General features: G+C 38.9%; 1 protein-coding gene, 2 long non-coding RNA genes and 1 pseudogene across 3 annotated transcripts; 3 read left to right on the top strand and 1 right to left on the bottom strand.

Annotated features, from left to right (window-relative positions):
* Nucleotides 1-3,871: 3,871 nt before the first annotated feature.
* LOC133721865 (transcription termination factor MTEF18, mitochondrial-like) lies at nucleotides 3,872-6,253 on the top strand. Its single transcript, XM_062148609.1, has one exon. It carries the CDS (start codon nucleotides 3,896-3,898, stop codon nucleotides 5,666-5,668), a length of 1,773 nt encoding a protein of 590 aa, XP_062004593.1. The 5' UTR covers nucleotides 3,872-3,895; the 3' UTR covers nucleotides 5,669-6,253.
* A 7,995-nt stretch (nucleotides 6,254-14,248) lies between these two features.
* Nucleotides 14,249-17,844, top strand: LOC133721866 (uncharacterized). The gene is made up of 3 exons (XR_009852369.1): nucleotides 14,249-14,596; nucleotides 15,612-16,794; nucleotides 17,830-17,844. It is a non-coding gene; the product is annotated as an uncharacterized LOC133721866 (long non-coding RNA).
* A 307-nt stretch (nucleotides 17,845-18,151) lies between these two features.
* On the bottom strand, nucleotides 18,152-20,663 carry LOC133723050 (uncharacterized; annotated as a pseudogene).
* An 845-nt stretch (nucleotides 20,664-21,508) lies between these two features.
* LOC133720302 (uncharacterized) lies at nucleotides 21,509-22,688 on the top strand. The gene is made up of 3 exons (XR_009851794.1): nucleotides 21,509-21,738; nucleotides 21,871-21,899; nucleotides 22,475-22,688. It is a non-coding gene; the product is annotated as an uncharacterized LOC133720302 (long non-coding RNA).
* The last annotated feature ends 529 nt before the right edge of the window (nucleotides 22,689-23,217 follow it).

The following is a 23,217-nucleotide window of genomic DNA, read 5'->3' on the forward strand; positions in this document are numbered from 1 at the left end:
TTAACAGTGACTTGGCTATCAACTTGTGACTTGGCTACTGACAGTTACTTGGTCAGTGACATGGTCAGTTACTTAGTTAGTGACATGTGATTAACAGTGACTTGGCTATCAACTTGTGACTTCGCTACTGACAGTTACTTCGTTAGTGACATGGTCAGTTACTTAGTTAGTGACATGTGATTATACACACCAATTTAGGTCACTAGTTAAGTCATTGACTCTGTCACTAACCAAGTTACTGGCCAGTGAAGTTATTGGCAAAGCAATTATTATGTCAAATGCAACTGAAAGTACATCATTACAGCTACAATATTGCTCAACAACTTTATATATCATGGAGACTTGAAAATTAGTTACTTGAGGTTAATAGTTGCCCAGACATTGACTTGAAAATTCCAAAATATGTAAGTGACATGCAGTGTGACTTGGGTCAGTGACATGGATTTAATAATGACCTGACAAGTGACAAGTGACAAGTTCTTGTTCCATTTTAGATATTGTATTTTCTTAACTAGGTTCTGATGGTGTGAAGATCAAATGGTTTCAATGACCTAACATCAATAACTTCTATGTCATACCCCTTGTTCACCAAGACCGGTTGTTTTAGCTCTGTGGTCTTCATCTTAGATTCTTAGGTGACATGATCAAAATTACTTTCACAAGTAAATTGGTTTAATTCTTGCTCCTCACCTAGATTCCTCTTAAGGAGATTTCTACTCACCTAGATTCACCTCGAGGAGATTAGTCCTCACCCATATTGGCTTTGAGGTGATTTCTCTTCACACAAATTCGTCTTTAGGGAATTACTTTACTCCTTACCCAGATTACTCCTCACCCATATTAGCCTTGAGAGGATTTCTTCTCACACAGATTAGCCTTTAAGGAATTACTTTACTCCTCACCCAAATCTTCCTTGAGGGGATATCTCCTTACCCAGATTTTCCTTGCGGACTCCTTACCCAGATTACTCCTCACCCATATTAGCCTTGAGAGGATTTCTTCTCACACAGATTAGCCTTTAGGGAATTACTTTACTCCTCACCCAAATCTTCCTTGAGGGGATATCTCCTCACCTAGATTCCTCTTGAAGAGATTTCTACTCACCTAGATTCACCTCGAGGAGATTACAGCATGCCACAATGACAATTCAGGTGGTAAAAATGATTGTGGTAATGCAGACAAGCAAATTCAATGGAAAGGGAAAAACAAAAGTAGGCCAGTAAACTCAATCATAAATACAATACATACCTCAATGTATAAAGTCAACTTGAAAATTATCAATACAATACATGTATATAGCAATGTATCTCTTTACACGACTTAAAAAAATTATCAACTTAGCATACTGAGCAGTATATTAACTAAGAAATACAACTACAATGTGATATCAGCTTAAATACAGTAGTTTTTACTATTAGAGTTACCATTTGTCCTCTAACACCTGATTCTCACTATCAATTCACTTTGATTAAGCAAGTCCATGGTAGCCCGAGTTAAGCTCTTAATTCAATAAATTTTACACGAATGTTTCAGACACTACACTGAAAATAGTAGTTAGGTGTAAATTCTATCTCAATGCTACGCTAGAAATCATACAACCATAAATTCTTAACATTGACTACCACACAGTTTACCATCTCCATAAACTGTGATGCCAAAACTATAGCAGAATCAAATTTAGCAAAAACAACAGAAGCATAACAATAAAAAGTTAAAAACTTCACATAGACATACCCAGGAGCAGCAACTTTTGTCTACACATAAACCAATCCACTACAAAAAACAAAATCAAATCAACAGCAAAGATATTGAGTAAGATATTGAGAGAATTAGCTTGAGTTGTGCTTCATAAATTACAGAGGCAGAGAGCCAAACAGATAACCATTGAAGAAGAACAAGTAACAAGGCCTCGATCTCCATATGTAGGCCAATACCACACACATAATTTTCCTTTGTCTACCTATAACTCCAAACAAACTCTTATAAATCCATTAAACTGAGCAATTCATCAGCAAGTTTGTCATCTCATACTACACTGCTGGTCGATTATCAAGTTATCAAGAATATCAATAAGAAAATGATAATTAAAGCTATAGCCTATAGCTTTTTTGGTGGAAAAATCAGGGATGCAGTTAGAGAGATACATATGGCTTCGATCATATGACATTCATGTGTTTTAATATTAGAAAGCAAGTCTTCCTCCCAGAATCAAACCAAAAGGCAGAAACTTGATTAACTAATTAATCAATTAAATAAAAAACTCGAGCTTTATTGTTATTAGAGCAAAGTGGGTAGACCTGGAAGGGATCTACGGGAATGGAGGTGCAGTTTCCAGGAGGATATGGCGGCGGAAGTGGCTCCGAAGACGGTGGCCATTTGAGATCAATATTGAATAAGAGGAAACTGAAATCGAAGCCAAGGAAGACGATGACGGCACCAAGATGAAGATGAAGATGAAGATGAAGAAGAAGACGAATCTCCACCAGAGGGAAATAGGCTTCTGCCAGACCGCCACCCATAGCGGCCGACGCGAAAAAAAAAATAGCCCCTCACGCAATTGATTCCTTAAACTCCATCAAATTCACGCTAGATCTTGAAAAGCTCAAAAACGAAACCGGACCTGAGGAACTCCCGGAAATACGCGCCGCCGCTACCAAATCTCTCCAACTCCACAGAGCCGATTCAAAGCTCCCGCTCCGGTGAAGAATGCAGAAACGACGTAGTAGCGGACCGGACGTGCTGGACGGCATGGGGGGGGAGAGAGAGAGAGAGAGAGAGAGAGAGATTTTGGTTAGGGTCGAGTCCGAATGGATTCAGACGGGCTTGGGTAAAGGAAAGGGAAGAGAGAGAGAGAGAGAGAGCTGTGGCAGCTTTGGTAATTAAACTTAACCTTAGTGGCAAGTTGTTAATAAGTGACCTTCATTATCATGAGGATATTTATGGTGACTGGATTATCATAAGGTACTTTAAAATAACCTCTTTTATCATTGTCCCATAAATTAAGTTCTACAACGTTTTTCTTAATCTTAGCTTTTTAAGATTAGATTTCTAATAATTTTTTATATTCCACTATAAGAAAGAAAGAAAAAAAAAACTCAAAATATATTGTTTTTAGTATATTATTGTGAGATTAATCTTTATTAATATAATGAAGATTTAGTATCTATTATTTTTTCCTTCATTCTATAGTTGTATTATTATGAGATTAGTCTTTATTAATAAACATATATTTAATATTTAGAAAAAATACTTGTGTCAAAACAAGGATATAATGTTTTGTTTCATTATTTTGACAATATAAAAGAAAGCATTGGTGGAATTCTCATGAGATTTTAAATAAAAATGTCTCATATTCAAATCTCATCATTGTAGTTTTTTAATATTTTTAAAAACAAAATGAAATTTTGTGTTTGTAACGGGCCGGCCCACAATATGTCGTGTTCGGGCCGTGCCGGGCCCATTACGGACTCGGGCCGGGCCGGGCCACTAACGGGCTTGGGCCGTGCCGGGCCGCCTTTAAGCGTGCCGGGCCCGTGCCGTGCTCGTGCTTAGTGGCCCGTTTGCCACCTCTACTCTAATGCCATGGTCCGACTACCAAAGCATTTGGTCCGAATGTAAAGCGTTTATCTTAAACCCCGATAGAATGAATCGACAAGCTGTAAAACCCTTGTCGCACATGGACGACTACCAAACGTTTTCTCTGAAAGGCAGCTACTCAATAAGCATCAGTACGAGGAACTCCTGCAGCCGAAGTCCAACTCTTTCTGGGTCTCGTCTGTTCAGTCCCAAAGGTAACATTTCATCCTGAGACTTAGATACTCATTTCTCTTCCGCTGAATCCGTGCCCTTTTAGATTTTCTACTTCTAATCACTTGGCAATCTCATCAAACTGGTCATGACCCATTTGCAAAAACTCAGGATAGCATCTATTCCCGGCTGGGTTTCTTCTATTTTTCATGAAAATCACCTTAGATCACCAAGAACCCTATTTCAGCCAATTGGGGTTTTCCCCAATGTCCAAATCCCTAGAGTTTACAGCACAAAAATGGCCCCTGAAATTGAAAACCATGAAGTTTTGGTTGAAACTTCGACTGCTAAGGGCAGAAGAGCTACTCGAACTCTTCGTTACATTAAAAAAGAAACGCAGGCTGCATTGTTGGAGTATTTGCACAGTACTAGAGGCTTACATTTCACTGATGCTGAGAATATTAGTAAAAACTGCCCACATTTTCTAGACAAGCTTTTTCAAAGGGCTGATTGTGAGAGAGAGATTAGGCGGTCGATTGCTCGGTTCTTGCGGTACCACCCTATTAATGAATTTGAACCCTTCTTTGAGAGCTTGGGTTTGAAACCTTCCGAGTATGTTTCTCTTCTTCCACGCAATTTGATGTATTTGACTGATGATGAGTTGTTGCTTCATAATTATACTGTTTTATCTAATTATGGGATTCCGCCGAATAAGATAGGAAAGATTTACAGGGAAGCAACAGAGGTCTTTCAATATGATTTTCAGGTTTTGGCATCTAAACTTCAAGCTTATGAAGAACTAGGTCTTAGCCGTTCTGCTTTAGTTCGCTATGTTGTTGGTAGTCCTTATCTTTTGGTTGGGGATGTCAATGCAGCATTTGTTTCAGTATTGGAAAAATTGAAGAGTATTGGATTTGAAACCAATAGGATTGAGGGGAATTTATGGGAAGATAACACTTATTATTGGAGCCGGATGCTTGAAGTTTTGAGTTTGTTTAGTGAGATGGGTTGCAGTGATGAGCAGTTGGGCAAGCTACTTCGTCACAACCCAGATATTTTATTTGAAAGTTCGGGGGAAATGACAGTTTCACTGATTGGGTTGTTACAAAAATTTGGATTTACGAAGAGAGAGTTATGTTCAATGTTTCTACAATTTCCGCAGATTCCAGTAGCAAAATTTGTTGCAAATTTGAGACGGTGCATTTTGTTCCTGGATGAGATTGACATGAAGGCTGCAGAGATTGGGAAGATTGTTCATTCTCACCCCCTGCTACTGGGTTCGTGCTCTTTGAAAAAAACTAGCAGCTTACTTTGTACTTTGAATGTCGGGAAGAAACGATTGTCTCAGTACATCCAGGAGAACCCACAAGAATTAAAGAATTGGGTTTGGGGTAGAAAAATTGAGTCATTTCCAGATTCAGGAGATGAAGTTAGATCAAAGGCTGAAAAGACTAAGTTCTTGCTAGACATAGGATTTGTAGAAAACTCCAGCAAAATGAAAGCAGCGCTGAAGGCATGTCGAGGCAATGGAGAGGAGCTTCAGGAAAGATTTGATTGTATAGTAAAAGCTGGTTTGGATTGGAAGGATGTCTGTGAACTGATTCAATCATGCCCTCAAAATCTTAACCAGACAACAGATGTGATTGAAATGAAGATCGACTGTCTTGTAAATGAATTGGGTTATCCCATATCATCCTTGTTGACTGCCACAAGATATCTTTCCCATAAAATGGAAAGGGTGAAGCTTAGGGTACGCATGTTCAATTGGCTCAAAGATCATGGAATAGCTGCTCCTGGGCTTTCCTTGAGCACTCTTATTTCTTGCTCAGATAGTTATTTTATAAAGACTTATGTACATCGTCATCCTGCTGGTCCTCAAGTTTGGCACGATCTGAAGAATGAAATTGAATTCAATTGCTAAAACATTAGTTGCTTCTCCTTTTAAATGTCTGCACTGCTGCATTTCCTAAGTTGGCACTAACCTACTTTTTCAAGTTTCTTTTACATGACAAGATTTGGATAACAGGCAAGATCACACATAAAGAGTACAAAGAAGCAAGGTTCAGTTAACACCATGTTATAGAAGAGTCTCTTTTTCTTATAATGAGAAAAATGATAGTTTTATCTATAACTTAATACATAATTGACCTGTGTATCATAGCATGACATTATCTGATTTAACTTGAAAAACACTGATATAAGTTGCGCCGTTTTCACCCAAGGTTTTTGCCTAAAGAAATATTTTCTGAGTAATGGAAACAAGATGCATTGTTAGAATCACATATCAGCTATTATCAGTCAAGTTACTCAGCACCTTTGTTTTTCTTCGGCCATGAGTTGCCAGAGAATGTTGAAGAATTCTGGAAATTGATGCAAAGCAGATGAAAAGGTAAAGCAATGACCTTGCTTATGTGCTCTTGCTCTTGCTGAAACTTTATTCCAGGGTAATTGACTAGAATAAGATGGAAAGGTATGGATGAAGCACTACAATAACCTTGCTGTTCCTCCTATTATATTGCCTCGCTGTTGTAAAACGAACATAAAAATGTTTCAGAAAATGGAGAGAGCTATGCTTCAAAGAACTTGAGAGAGAGAGAGATTAGATGCAGAGAAGGAGTGTAGTCTCTCTATATTCATATTACATTGAAGTATAAATAGGATTACAAAGGTAGAGCATACAGCTCACTGAATCATTAGCCCTAGTTGTAGATTGGTTGTTAGTAGACATAATCATTCCGATCTAGATCTAGATCTGCATACAACTCATTACAACAACCTATTAACATGATATGGCCAACATAATAATTACAACACTCCCCCTTGGATATTTTATGTCAATAGTGTTGCCTAGGCTGTGTGCTTTTAAGTTGTCTCGTCAAAAACCTTGCCAAGTAATAAAAACTCTGTGGGAAAAACAACCTTGGTCGAAGGAGAAAAAGAGCACAACGCGCATGAGTGTGGAGTAGCAATATCATAGCTTCGGAGATAAGTGGAGTCTTCTTATCAGCATCATAAGTAGGTAGTATGTCTACGAGAGGGATGCATTTAGATTTGCTACACCAAAACCTTGCCCGGTAAACCCAGTGGGAAAAACCCGTGGTCGAAGGGAAAAGATGAGCAAATGCATATATGTTGAATCAAAAACATCTTCAGGATGGAGCGACCATGCTAAAGATGTGCCTCGTTAAAACCTTGCCAGGTAATAAAACCCAGTGGGACAAAATAACCCTGGACGAAGGACAAAAGAGTACACGATGGTCAAGTGGGTATGCTTCTGGATACTCCCCCTGATTTCAACTCCCCCTGAAAATTACATGTTAGGTAATTCAGATAATTTACGTAGACCAATACCTTGTACATGCTTCTGGAATGTAGACTTTGGTAGTGACTTAGTGAAGAGGTCTGCACGATTGTCTTCAGATCGAATCTGCTTGACCTCAATCTTCTGATGCTCTTGTTGTTGCTGATTGAAGAAAAACTTTGGTGCAATATGTTTGGTGTTGTCTCCTTTGATGAAACCTGTCTTCATTTGCTCGATGCAAGCAGCATTATCCTCGTGGATAGTGGTTGGTTCATCAGTGGTGGAATGCAGGCCACATGTGCTTTAAACATGCTTTGTGATGGCTCTCAACCATATACATTCACGTACTGCTTCGTGAAGAGCTAGAATCTCAGCATGATTCGAAGAGGTAGCAACAAGGGTCTGTTTTGTAGACCTCCAAGAAATTGCGGTATTCCCAATGGTAAAGACATAACCAGTTTGGGAACGTGCCTTGTGCGGGTCTGATAGATAGTCTATATCAGCATATCCAACAAGGTAAGCATCATTCTGAGGATCAAGGGGGTGATCCATTCCTTGATGCGTAGGGATAGGATAAGCTCATATCCGCCGTACCTCTAAGGTAGCGAAAAATGTCTTTTATGCCATTCCAGTGGCGGCATGTTGGCGCAGAGCTATATCTAGCTAACAAGTTCACTTTAAATGAGATGTCCTATCTAGGGCATTGAGCCAAGTACAATAATGCGCCTATTGCACTTAGATATGAGACTTCTGGCACCAATATCTATTCGTTATCATCTGCAGGACGATACGGTTCTCTCTAGACTTCAGACGACCATGGGTGTGCTTGCTTTTATCTTCATTAAAGCATCTTAACATCTTCTAGATGTAATTTGGTTGATGGACCAAAATTTCATCTGCACTGTCCTCAGACTTCAGGTCGAGACAATAATTTGTTTCCCAAGGCCTTTCATCTCAAATTCCGACTTCAGGTGTTTTGCGGTTTCCTTGATCTCTTCAGGAGTATCAGTCAAATTTATGTCATTGACATAGACCGCCACAATTCCAAACGAGGAACTTGCTTCCTTAATAAACACGCATGGGCATAGTTTATTATTCACATATCTCATCCCGACCAAATATTCACTTAGACGGTTATACCACCTCCGTCTAGATTGTTTCAATCCATCAAGTGAACGCTGCAAAACTAATGAAGAGCGTGTTCCGTGGTCTAGAACTTATTTGCATCGGGTATATTAAGTCCTTCAGGAACTTTTATGTATATCTCTGTATCGTGATCCCCATAGAGATAAGCTGTGACCACATTCATAAGCTGCATATTCAGTTTTTCGGAAACTACCAAACTGATAAGGTAGCGGAACGTTATGACGTCCATTACGGGAGAATACGCCTCCTCGTAATCAATCACAGGGAGTTGAGAAAATTCTTGCGCCACTAGACGAGCCTTGTGTATCACAATCTCGTTTTTCTCATTACGCTTCCTTACAAATATCCATTCAAATTCTACAGGTTTAACATGGGGAGATGTGGGAACGACAGGCCCAAACACCTTTCTCTTTGTCAAGGAATCTAATTCGACCTGGATTGCTTTTTTCCATTTTGGCTAGTCGTCTCTACGTTGACATTCATCAACGGAGCGAGGTTCGATGTCATCGCTATTTATAATTTCGGTAGCTACTGCGAATAAAAATATATCATCAATGATAATCTCATTCCGATTCCAGATCTCACTTAAGCATGCATAATTTACCGAGATTTCTCTATTCTCGGGAGTGGGTTCAGACGTTGGAGCGTCCCCCAACGTCGTCTCTTCTAGGACGGACCCATAATCCGGAATTGTCTCGTGAGATGGATCAGTTGAGATCGCGATGTCTAGTGGATTCGTTGGTGCCAGTTTTACCCTCTTCCGGGGATAAGAATCCTTCGAACCTAGTGGTCTACCTCGCTTCTGGGCAGGGACATGTGACTGGTTAGCCGCCATGGTCGTACCTCGTCCATCTGGGGCGACGCGTCCTACAGGGACATCTATCCTTGCAGGCACATTTGCAGCAGGTATATGTGATCTCGTCACTTTAGCTAGATCAGAGAAAGTGTCTCTATAGACCTAGAATTGTCCGCACTTCAGTATTTTCATGCGGTTTGGGGATCAAGATGAGACATTGTGGGGACATTCCATGTTAATTCACGCCGTTCATCAGGAACGGTGACGTTCTTATATCTCCCCCTAACGGCGGGAAGACTATCTCATCAAAGTGACAATCCTCAAATCTAGCGGTAAAGAGATCGCCTGTCAAGGGCTCTAAAGAGGACATAATGGATGGGATTCATAATCGACATACATGCCCATCCTTTGTTGAGGACCCAATTTTGTACGTTGTGACGGCACAATTGGCACGCGGACTGCATACTCAAACGCGCGTAAGTGCGAAACATCAGGTTCGTACCCAGTCGCCAACTGTAACGCGGAGTAAGGTTGGGTAGCAGTGGGCCTCAACGGGACCAACATAGCTGCATGCAAGATTGCATAGCCCCACGCAAAAACTAGAAGCTTGGTGCGCATTACCAAGATTCTATTTGCGAGACCATCTTGGGTGTGAACATAGGGAACTATATGTTCAGCATCAATCCCAAGGGATATGCAATAATTATCGAAAGACTTCGATGTAAACTCTCCGGTATTATCAAGTCTTATAGACTTTATGGGATAATCCGAGTGGTGAACCCTCAATTTCATGATCTGGGTGAGAGTTTAGCAAAAGCAGCGTTTTCTTGTGGACAATAGTGTAACATGTGATCACTTTGTCGATACATGCATCAACCAAAACCATTAATATTTAACTGGTCCACATGGTGGTTGGATATATATGTCCACAAATTTCCCTTGCATTCTGTGCAGAAAAATGGTGGTGTATGTACTAGTCTTTGCATATGATGGTCTACTATGGCATAGCGTGTCATTATATACAAGTCCCTTATTCAGAAGGGGATGCCCTGCGATGAATTGAGGATACGGTGCATCATACTTTGACCTGGGTGTCCCAAACGGTCATGCCATAGCAAGTAGTTGCTTGAATTAGTTAGCTTCTAGCTAACAGATTCCAATTTCTCCAATGTACGCTTCTGGCCACACACTTTGGAGGTTATGCAAAGATATTACACTCATTTTTCTCAGTGGTTTCAGCGTGATAACCGTTGGTTCGAATATCCTTAATACTCAATAACGTTCTTCTGGAACGTGGAGATTATAAGGCCTCATTAATGGTAGGTTCAGTACCATTGGACAACATATAGTGGGTTTTGCCATAACCCTGTATCAGGTTGGATTGGCCTGATACGGTTGTCACAGAGGTATGAATAGACAATAAGTTTGAAAAACATCTCCGATCTGGGAGTATGGTGTGCGTAATAGCATTTTTAACCAGACAACAAACTTCCCCACAGAATATGCCTATTCATTTATTTAATTCAATGGATCACATGTATGAATAAGTTTATTGAATTAAATATATTCGAACATAACCACATTTCTATAATCCAAAATAATTGAAAACATAAATCACCAAAATCCAAAAATGTTTCATTCATTAAGATGAAATAGATATGGCACAAGGGGCCAATTATACCCATGTCTTCGAGTTCTAATCCTCGGTATGTTCAGTAACTGCCTGAAAATCTGTGATCTCTAGTGTGGAATCGATAGGAAATGACCTTTTAATAAAGTTGGTATTTCGAGTTCCGCGACCGGCGTAATACTCATCTACTGCTTAGGCTATCGCACAACAGGTGCGGGACCAGCAGTCAATTCCTCCACATTGATAACAAAGATCATGCTGATTCTGGTGGTAGTGGGCCGAACCAGTGTTCCTTTCAACTCGGGCTTGCTGAGTTATGACATCATGGTTCCTACCACGTGGGCCTTGGCCACGTGGAGCCTGATTACATGGCCTCTTGGGCTAATTTCGTTCTGCCAATCATGTCTTGCTTCAAGCAAGAAAATGGTCATTTGATGGTGAAAGTGCTCTTCTAGAGCGACCCAAAGAGTCTGTGTATCCTCTTCATCGGATACTCAACTTGGAGTGTTTTCTCCCTATGTTTCCTTTGAAAATTATGGCACTCATATTAAAAGCCTCAATGACGACATTGTTAGCATTGATTGTTGATCTCATCTTCTTTGCAATCAGATTCACTTTAGATAGTTTCTTCTGGAGACCTCCAAAGCAACAAAGTCAAACATGTTGAGATTTGACCTTTCTTACAGGAAAGGAACAAATAATATTAGTGCTTTGGGTAATATCATCCATAAGCAAGTAATGAGAACTTCAGGTTCTATAACATGATATGAAAAATTGGATTAGACATGTAAAATCTACTGGTTTTATCGTGTGTAGTGAATTTATGAAGGAAACTTCAAGTTTCGTAAACGGCATTATCGAAACTTATCGAAACTACAAGTTCGATATATGTATGAACTACTGGTTCATTTAGAACTTCTAGTTCATTGGGTACCTGCATTTTCTACACATATATTCTAGTGCAAAAATTTAGACAAGTAACACAATAATATTGAATTGAGCAAATTGAAATAATCTCACAAATTGGATAAATAAAAATCACAAATCAATTGAGATATTAATTGCATGCTAGTAAAATAGCATATTAATTATCACACAATTATGTGAATAAATGGCAATTAATTACACATTAAATATGGTGAATCTATTTACAATATCAAATCATTTTTCCTTTTTATTTGATTCTGTTGGACCAAAGGAGTGGGCTTGATAGTGAAGCCTATCGAGCTTAGTCTGCGGGCTTGTGACCCGGCCTTTCATGCGTAATTCAAATGGTGTATGAGGCCTGCTGGGCTGCTAGGTCCCGCAGAGGGAGAGTGGGCCTGCTGGGCTCAAGCTGGTCTGCCAATGAATGAAAAGTTATTACTCAACCCTTTTGGTAACTCCAATTAAATACGACTAGGTAAGAGTATGAGGTTTGGGTGGAGCGAGGCTCTCTTAAGTACACAGCCTCATTGTATCTTGCCTAGACATCGCATCGAATTGGGTGCGCCTACTTGGAAAGATTCATAACCTTTCAATGTTATCAAAACTACGGGTTCGATACGTGTGAACTTCTGGTTCAATATTTATGTATGAACTTCTGGTTCAATAGTTATGTGTGAACTTCTGGTTCAATAGTTATGTGTGAACTTCTGGTTCATTAAGTACCTGCATTCCGCACATATATATTCTAATGCAAAGAATTTAAGCGGGTAAAATATTTAAATTTAATATGAGCAGGTAACACCACAAAACATTATCATAATAAATAATGAAGGAAAGATGTATCATTATCACAAAGTCCAAACAAGTATATATAAATATTTGCCACAATATACATGAACTGAAGAAGTTGATAGCTAAATTAAAAGCTACTGATTTTCCTTTTTCTCATTCAATTATGCCAATTAGTGCAAGAGAAATAAGTATCTCTCATAGAGGATTAGGTTAAACTAGATGCTTCAACAAAAGTCATAAATCATGAATGCAGTTCCTACTGAACAACAGTCGAAAGACGAACTGAAACACTAAGCAAAACTACCCAGAAAAATATGAAAATTTACAGAGATGCAGTAAACACACAGGGGCTCCAGCATACAAAATTTGGTGAGTTTTGGAGTTGATTTACTATTTCAAATAAATACTGGAACACAGAGAACAGTAGGTAAAATGAAACAGCAAAATCGGTTTTTGTTTGGAAAAACCTACTTGGTTGTAGAGCTGGTAGAGTGAAGTTGATTGAATGATGAACTGCCTCTTCTCTGCAACCCAATAGTTATTCACCTCTCCTCTTGTCAATCTGCAATCCAAATCGTAGAGCTATTCGTGCTGATAACGTGTTGTAAAACGAACATAAAAATGTTTCAGAAAATGGAGAGAGCTATGCTTCAAAGAACTTGAGAGAGAGAGAGATTAGATGCAGAGAAGGAGTGTAGTCTCTCTATATTCATATTACATTGAAGTATAAATAGGATTACAAAGGTAGAGCATACAGCTCACTGAATCATTAGCCCTAGTTGTAGATTGGTTGTTAGTAGACATAATCATTCCGATCTAGATCTAGATCTGCATACAACTCATTACAACAACCTATTAACATGATATGGCCAACATAATAATTACAACACTCGCAACAATTTTAAGCATTCGTATCTTCTTATCAGTTGTGTCATCTCTATTTTGTTCCATAACTTCCCATTGGATTAAGAGCAATCCATGACAGTGGCCACTCTTATTTATATGGCCTTGTGACCCAACTTGACTTGAAGCTCAAAGCCTGAATCTGAGATTTGACAAAGGAAAGAGGTCAGTGGCATTGGAATTAAGCTCAAACCTAAAGGGCGCCTTCCAACTCCAAAACAAACACTTCAAAAAGATGGTTTTTTTTTTTGTCATTTATAAACGTTGTCGCCTTTATCTTTGTTTCTGCTGTCAGTGTTACCATAACAAGAAACTACATGGTAGTTGAGAAGAGTTTTGAGTGACAGTAGAGGTTAAAAAGGGGGCAAGCTTTTGTTCTACCAACAAATAAATGGATCCGATAAATGTCAAGTCTAATTTTGACAGTAGCTTAACATTGATGTGTAAACTTTGTATTAGGTGAACTTTCTTCTCATTTCAGCATTCTCTTTGGATGTAGAAGATAAATTCCCCCTCTTACTTTGAACCCTCACGCAATCCGTAGTAGCAGCACAAGAATTAACCATTTTAGAGTCGGTGAAATCGAACTTGAGTTACAACTGTTGCAACCATATCGAATTATCAAACCATAAACCTCTTGTAGTTGTTATTAGTATGGGGGCATACTTATAATGACTCTCGTTGCTCTTGAGGTTCTAACTATAGATCACAAGAAAATGGCTAAATAATCCAAAATAGTTAGGTTATTTTTAAAAATCTACTCATTATCATTCATGATTTATTACTGAACACATAATTACCAATTTGTTAGAAATGTTGTCATTTCTGTGTTAGAAATGTTGTCTAAAACTCGTTGTAAGCAGTTAGCAATTCATTATTAATGAAGTTCTTCTTGATAAAAAAAAAAAATTACCAATTTGTTAATTTCCCATACAACCCTTTTTAACAGGAGGTAAAAAAAACATAAACACTAATATATTTCTGACCAATTCCCTTCTCCTCCCATCCTCCATTCAAGTTGTTTCTCTCTGCCTCCTCACTTTAGCTAAGCTCTCAAGACTCAAGAGCTTAGTATTTCTTTTGATGAAGCTCTTGAGGTCCCAAACTTTATGCTAGCGTTTCTCTTTAATCTCGTCATTTTCTGATCTGTTTCTTCATTATTTCTTATTCAGATCATAGTTCTCAATTTGTTTTTATTTTTTTTTTGGCCTCTGCTACTTCACTGTTGGAAACCAGTATTACAGAAACAAGCTCAGTTGGTTCTTGGGTTTCTGTCAGTTTCTTGATAGGTCTGATCAGATGGTGAGAAATGGGCTTTATCAATGAGATGCAGAAAGTATATATTTACTTCGAGGTCAGCTTCAGTTTTCTTTGCTGCTCTCTTACTTTTGTTGCACATCTACTCTGTAATGCTTTGTTTTCTCGTATTACTGCCTTTTAGTTTTGTGAAACGAAATGGTTGGAAAATGATTTAAGTTGCTTTTGCAGTCATGGATTTCTCAATGTCTGAGACATGAAAAATCAAAGTGCTTACTTCAATGAGAGTTTGGTTGGATTAGTTCACCATATCTGAAAACTTCATGAATTCTAAGATTCAAATTTATCTTTTTGGTTTGTTTCTTGCATGCTTTGAGCACCCAAACTTGGAGATATTGTACAAGTGTAGGCACAATTGTTTTCCTTTGGTTTTACTTGCCAAACAGATTGGTGTTTCTTATTTCTCTGCAGATCTTTAGTTTGAAAAATTGTGTACAAATGGGTATATCTGGTTTGTAATACTGATATCATACTAGTTTTTATTTTATTTTTTACTATTACTTTTGGTATTTGCCTCATACGACCACTTCGTATTGTTCTGTATCCTTTGATTTGAATTTTCAATTCTTTGTACTGATTTGATCAATTTATGTAATAATTGAGTCAGTACACCCACTTCATACTAGAATCTGTTGGTATGGTTAAGATGCATTATTGTGTTATTGAAAACTATAGAGCCAAAGGATTTGAACCTGAATTTTCGTTTCTTCTCAGTTGAATTCCTAAAAACCAAATTGAGTGTAAGGAATGAAAGCTTTGAAGCTTTGGATGTTCGTTTTTATCTTTTTGGCTTTGTTTTGTTTGTAGTTCTTGCTTTTCGTAGTAAGGTCTAAGATTTGTGTCCTGTTCCTTAAAGTTTTCACTTTTCATATATCTAAACTGGTGTTTTTTTTCTCCTTCTTACATCATTGGTCTGATATGCATATGCTCCAACTTCTTCTGCTTGTGGATATGCCTTATATGGTTCTGCGTTATTGACTTCGCAGGTTGCATTGTGGATCTCATTCAGTTAATCAATTCTTACTTCTGAAGTCTTTTTTTTCTTTTTGCAGAAGTTTCTTTAGGTTTTCAAAAAACTTTTGATACAATTTTTTCACTATGGTTAGAGGTAGAGTAAAAGGGAAGAAACAAAACATTATCACTGCTCGTGAGGATCCTGGGAGCTCAGAAGCGCATAAGATTCCACCAAACAGGAGAAGAGGAAGGCCACAAAAGCCTTTGAAGGATGATATTGGAGACGGAAAAACTCAGAAGATACAAGATGAGGATGAGAAAAGTCATATTTCTCGCGAAGACGTGAAAGACCACTCTAGTATAGAGAATGGCACAAAAAGGAAGAGAGACGCTCATGTCAATGAAAATTTGAACTCCATCCAAGAGGAGAACAGCATGGAAATAAAGTCAAGCCTTGATGATCCTACAGAGTCTGTTGGATTCCGACAAAGTGGGAGTAGGCGGAAAAACAAGCCTCACCGAGCTGCTGAAGCTGGTGTTCAGTGCAAATAGTTCAGTTTAGCTATTCTGATGCTTGCCTACCTTCGTTTCCATCAATGAGGCTAATTCAAAAGCATAAGAGAGGCCTTTCTGGTTCACCTATCATCCCTTAAATTTTGTTTGGTATATGTTTTGTTTTACCAGTAATTTCTGAGTTACTTTCCTTGGTAGTGAGGTTTTGGAAAATTATTTCTTGTATCGTTCTCTTTATTTTATTAGTTGCCAGACATGTTTTGCCTTAGCTTACTCAAATTTAGATGAAATCCCTTCAATTTTTCTTGTTTTTGTGTTCATTATTTTTCGTTCCCAAAAGGCATATGTTTTCCCGTAGCTTAATCACATATCTGATGAATGTGAGCATATGCTTGGTTAGATTAATAGCTAGGGAGGGAGGAATTTATAATAGGGACCCATATTTATCCAAAATCAAGCAGCAGTGCATTTGTAATGGCAGGCTGCTCAAAGAATGAAACAGAGACTTATAGCTGTGAATAGACTGGAAATGCATTACAATTCTTGAATGTATTTTTTTTTTCCTTTTAAAACATTCCTTGAATATGTGAACTAAAGATTTTGTCCTCATAATTGATTTACCTGGTATGATCTTGAACTCTTTAACATCATCTGAATATTATCAGACACTGAAAACTTGTTATCAGCATGTGAACAGAGGTGTTTGGGTATTGGCAGTTATTGCAGTTGATAATCAAGGTACTCAAATACTCAACAAAAGTTAAGCAGGTAAGTTATGCTCTGGATTACAGACTTCAGTTCCATGCTAACTCTTCGCAGTTACGGTGCTAGCACTAGATTCATGAATGAAATTTGCTTGGTGGAGATGGTTCAAAATATCTTTTGATGCATATGTTGCAACTACCATTTCTCCTAGAATATATATGCTTGCCTTTTGTAAACAATTGAAGGTTGGTTAAGTAGATAACTAGTACATGCATTTCCTGTTTGATTTCTTCAGCCATGCTTTATGGTCCTTAATTATGTATATCTCCGAGCGTGTACGTATAAAACTTTGCAAATCAGACCACATGCACTGAGAGATTTCATGGGTTTCAGTTTTGAGTCACCAAATCTGTGTTTGTCTCTTCTTTTAGTTCATTATAGAATTCAGATGTAAGTGCCCTGATCTGCAAGTTATACATCTGTATATATACATACATACATATTACTATTAAAAATTAATGCCAGAATTAATCACTTTATAACAAGCACACGTATCTTAATAATCCATCAGTCCAAACTGTACACACAAATTATAACAGATATAGAGATAGCAAAAAGGAAAAAAGGGTGGCAGAAGTCATCATGATCTTCTCTTCATTAGGAGCGCAATCTCAAACGTATGTCAGAATGAAGCAATTTGAAAATTCATAGACAGTTACCTACCCAGCTCATCTGTGGAGACTTGGAGAGAATTTTCCAGATCTATTGTCCGACAATATTCTTTAATGCAAGTTATGCAAGTATTAAGTTATTATTCACCTATTACTGTACTTCTTCATTTGCTTTTTGTTCTTTTTCATTCTCTCCATTTGTAGAGAGAAGTTGGCTTTAGCCCGAGAAAGAGAATATAATTCCCTTTTCCTTTTGATAAAGTACTTGTGATACCTTGAGTCTTCTTGATATGCACTCATATTCTGTTATTAATGATATGATCAATAAGACCACTGTCGTTTATCCATGCATTATCAATAGCATCAATACTTATCAACTCTAATTTTGCATGGCCAGCCAACTGAACTAACTTAATTGTACATCCAGGCACTCTATGTGACTATATGAACAAAGTTACTGGTTCTTACAGCTAGGGCGAACAACTGAGAGGGATATGGTGGAGATTATGAAATTAAATTGAACTCGATCTGTTGTATCACTTCGCATTATATGTTGACTGTTTTGTTTTCAACTAGTGGAATTTTAACATTCATTTTCACAAGACGTACAAATGAAAATAGATGCCAGAAATAGTCATGTTACATGAGCTTTCAGTTCAAACAGAAGCCACAAACTTCAACACATTAGATAGACAGAGAAAAGAATAGTAATGAAAACAGACGAAAAACAAAACAAATTGGATTGCAGAACATGTAATCGGTCGATCACATTCTCGTACTAGTGAATTGACGTGTACGAAATCAGAATGAATCATTTGCCTGAGCTCTTCTTTGGAGACTTGACAGAACTCTCCAAATCTGTTACCTGACAACATCCTTCTCGGTGGATATTTATATTGCACTCTTCACATTCAAACACCAATCCTTCACAAGGTTTTCCACACTTCTGGCAGGGAAGAATGTTTTCTCTCTTATCGAAAGGAATGGGGCTCTTTGACTTATCAACAAGGGTGACGAGGTGTTGACCATGAGCATCGTGCTTGTAAGTACTCCCTAGCTTGACTTGCTGATACCTCCCCAAAATGCAATGAGTATGGCAATCAAAGTCACAATCGTTGCAGCGGTAGAACCAATGTGTTGGATCTCGTTTTCCTTCGCATATTTCACAATAGTAACCCAGCTCATCTTCAACACTAGCATATGTGAGCTTGAGAGGATGATCGTCGTATCGGTGCATAGCAGTAAGAGGTAATCTGACACATGGTATACAGAGATGAAATTCACATCTCTTACAACTAAAGCAGAAAAATATATCACACCCACAACTGTTGCAGTAGACGTCCTCCCATTCTGTGTTGAGGAGGAGTCGGTGAACATGAGACTCATGTTTAAGAGCCTTGTTTTCCCAGTAAGTACTGCATTGAAGGTCAAGGTAGAAAACAGTTTCACCTGTTGGTAAGGCACATTCCTCACAAGTATATGTAAAGCCTTGGTTAAAAGTGCCACACATATAACACTGGAACACGCCACCAATAGAAGTGCCCTTGCGACGAGTGTGAACTGGTGTTGGTGAAGTAGAGGGAGAAGCATCTTTTTTGGTAATTGAGCACATATCTTATGGAGAAAGAAAGTGCATAACTCGTCTTCTTGTTTGGTGCAGCTGTAAAAGGAATCTTTGATGGCAGTTATGGGGCGGATGCATCCCTTACAAGTAATTTCTCTGTGATCATATTTAACTACCTCACAAGGATCATTAGCGGCTAATAAATGTTGGTGACTGAAGTGTTTGATCTCTGGAGCATCAACAGACTCATCATCATTCAGGGCTATGTCCAAAAAGCTTTCTTCTCGAGAGTACTCACCTGTCGTACATGCAACATGGGCAACATAACTGCTACATTCACTGCAACAGTAAACAGCGCGACATTTATCAATGCTTATAGAGCAGACTTTCCATGACAGACGGTTGGGGTAAATGTCTTCAAGGAACCAAGTCAGCTTCAGGTGGTGTTGGTGGCCACGTATTTTGATGTTACGTGGTAATGAAGTGCATTCCTTATGAACCAAGAGCTGGCAAATGCTACACATGTAGTAGACGGTGCCAGTCCAGTACTCACCACAAACGTCACAGTTAACTTGGAGGTCAGACATTTCCTTCCGGAGAATTGTGAACTGATGCTCGTGAGAGTCACTTGCAATAATATTTTGCCAATCAGAGGCACACTTGAGGTGGAGGTTGAAGTCACATATGGAACAGTTGTATCGGAATTTGCAAAGTTGCTTGCAGGCGTTACAAAGGCAGCGTACCCTGATATCTTGAATTATGCTGAGGAGAAAAAGCGGGTGTTGACGGTGCATCGGGTGCTCAATTTCATGGGGCAGCTGTGCACATTTTTGATGGAGATTGAAGCCACATTTGCGACGTCGGAAGGTATTGATGCATGTGTAACTAGGGCCGAGTATTGGGTCTTGGCAGCCATCACAGAGTAGAAGACCAATGTATTCCTTTTTTGGTTCTTTTTCGAACAATAATGGATGATCATGGCTGAAATGCTTAAAACCGGTCCAATTGAAAGCACAGTTTTGGTCTAGGTTAAAGTCACATTGGAAGCAACTATAAGTGAATCTGCCGCTGCAATCTTGGTTACACGCATCACATTGGTATTCTCGTCCTCTATCTTTGTTTAGAATAAGTGGATGTTGGGTATGCATCGGGTGACGAAACTCCTGGGGAAGCTCCGTGCATGACTTGTGCAAAGTGTAGTAGCAATGATAATGGCTGCAACAGTAGCTTGGACCAAACACTTGCTCTCGGCACCCATCACAAACAACTAGTGAATCCTTGCCTTTCCTTTTAGGCTCTTCCATAAAGATCAGTTCATGCTCATGACTGAAGTGTTCCAAGCATTTTATATTGCTCAAATTGGAAGCACATTGGAGGTCAATGTCAAAGTCACATGGCTTACAATTGTAAGAGAATAAGCCGGAATGAGATTTGCGACATACATCACAACTATAATATCTACCTGAGAGGAGAATAAGTGGATGTTTGCGGTGTATTGGGTGGTGCATCTCACGGGGAAGCTCCGCGCATGACTTGTGGAGAATGAATAATTTGGAACACTGGCTGCAACTGTAGCTAGGACCAAGCACTGGGTCTCCACATGCAGAGCAAACTACTGCTGCACCGTCTTGATTTTTCTGCTTCCCTTCCTTAAACATCAATGGATGGACGTGATTGAAATGTTGAAGCTGATCCATTTCTGATTTCTCTCAACTTGGCACCAATCTGTATTTAATTCCGTATACACACATAAAAATCAACTCTACTTGTACACAAAGCAAGCAAGCAGCTGGAGAGATTAATTGACATTGTTTAAACTCATTTAATTTTGCATATATAGGCTGGATTTTATCTATATTCTGCCATATAGATTGACGACTTCAATTAAAGGGAACAATTGAGACTTAAGGCGAACAATGACAATCCAATTACATTAGATAATTTTGAGAGAAGATTAAATAAAAAAAAATGAGAAAAGTTCAGCTACCGTCCCCAAACTATTTAGCCAAGGTCAATTTAATACCCGAACTCTCAAAAGTATCGATGTGATATCTAAAGACCTAAATTGGCATCAACGTGATACTTCCGTCCAAAATTTCTAACGGCGTCGTTTGTTTGCTGACGTGACAAGCACGTGGGTAAAAAAAAAAGGGGGCAAAATTGACTTTTTACTAGGGCTGGGCATTTAAGCCCGAAAACCTGTAAACCCAGACCGAACCGTCAAAGCCCGACCCGAACGGGCCGGGCCCAATTTTTTTTTTAACCAAACGGTTCGGGCCCGGGCCTTGATCTTCAGACAAACGGTTCGGGCCGGGCCTTGTATTTCAAAGCTGTCAAAGCCCGTCAGGCCCGTCATATATTAAAGAGGACAGATGTTCACGTAGTATTGGTCCTCATATAAGCCTCAAAATTTTTATAATAGGATCATACACACAGGATTGCATTCTCACTCAAATACCTAATAACCTAAACCTAATCCTCATTCCTCACTCCTCAGCCTTCATTTCCTTCGTGTAGCCCGATCTGAACCAAATAGCAATGAGAGGCGGCCACCTCCTTCTCCTCCGCTGAGACGCTCAGACCCCCGCCGCTGCTCTCTCTCTCTCTCTCTCTCCCTACTTCACCTGCGGAGCTGTAGGCCCGAGAGTCGGCCGCCTCCTTCACCGGAGAGTTCACATCGCACCAGAGGCCGCCTCCGTCTCTCAGTTTCTCCCTCTCCTCCGCCATAGCTGTGAGGCCGAGACACCAAAATAGGAGCTCGTTGTTCTTCAGGTCTGCCATCTCGTTTTAGCTTCATGGGTTCCTCAGTTTATTGATAAATTTGATCTCTTTATGTGCTTATATGCTTGTGAGTTGTGGTTCCTGAAAATGGGTTTTAATGTAGCTTGTACTAGGTGATTGTAGGCTTGTACCACTGCTGAACACAACGATCTGTGAGTTTCTTTTTCTGGGTTTTTGCAACTCTTTGTTCAGTTGTTGTGATATTCTGATACAGTGATTGTTTTTGCGTCTGATTGAGTTATTGTGTTTGTGTTTGTCAGTTTATGTTTGCTGATAAAATGAGGCTGAAATGTGATGGAATTGTTGCATCCTAAATTTAAATTTTTGATTTTTAGTGACTGCAAATATGCTTGTGAGTTGTGGTTCCTGGTATTTGATTTATTGTCTACTGCATTAATTTTTACTTGCTTGCTGCATATTGCTATTTTATTTGCTACCTGCAGTTTCTGAAATGAATGAGTAAAGTTGATTATGTTGAGTTGCAGTTTTTGGTATTTGTTTATATATTAAGAGATTTGCAGTTTCTGGTATTTTTGTATATTGACTTGTTGATAATCTTGAATATTGGTATGAAGTAGCTTCTGTGTGTACTCCTAGTTGAGTAAAGTTTTGGCTCTTGAATGGTTCTTTGTTATTGAAGTAGGTTCTCTGTGTAGTGCTATTAATGGTAAAGTTGCAGCTTGAATGGTTCTTTGTTATCTAAATCTATTTATGATGGCTATTGTAGGGAAAACTATGGAAGCCAATTGATGGATGGCCGCATTGCTGCTGGATAGGAGACTGGAAAAATGGCTTGCTAAATTACTGCATCTGAATTAGGACTTTATATTTCATTGGATATTTGTATTTGAATCTGGACACTTTGAATTTGAATTGTACCTTCAATTGTTCTTGATGAGTATTTGAATGTGGACACTTTGAATTCGAATTTGCAGCTTGAACTTTGTATCTTGATATTGTGTTTTGATTCAAATCTTCAACAGCTTGAAATTTGCAGCTATATATGAATGAAATCTGGATATATATATATATAGGCATAAGCAAATGGTCAAATACAGGTTTTTGGGCTCGAAAGCCCGCAAGCCCGGCCCGAAATGAAACGGGCCGGTTCCGGGCCGGTCCCTGTTTTTGTCAACACGGGCCGGGTCCGGGCCTAATGAAAAACGGGCCGGGTCCGGGCCCAGTAAAATTATAGTTGGGCCCAGCCCGTGCCCAGCCCTACTTTTTACTCTTTTTTTGTTAATTTTTTTTTTTTTTTTTTGAAAAAATTTCAGCTACCGTTCCCAAACTATGGTGCCAAGGCCAATTTGATACCCGAACTCTCAAAAATATCAATGTGATACCCAAAGACGTATTTTGACATCAACGTGATACTTCCGTCAAAAATCTCTAACGGCGGTATCTGTTTACTAACGTGGCAAGCACGTGGGCCCTTAAAAAAAGTGAAATGACCAACTTACCCTTCTTTTT

Source organism: Rosa rugosa, chromosome 7 (genome assembly GCF_958449725.1).
Source record: "Rosa rugosa chromosome 7, drRosRugo1.1, whole genome shotgun sequence".
NCBI classification, from domain to species: Eukaryota; Viridiplantae; Streptophyta; class Magnoliopsida; order Rosales; family Rosaceae; genus Rosa; species Rosa rugosa.

What these genes read in the sequence shown, in the direction of transcription:
- LOC133721865 (XM_062148609.1), top strand. Translation starts at nt 3,896, where the DNA reads ATGACCCATTTGCAAAAACTCAGGATAGCATCTATTCCCGGCTGGGTT.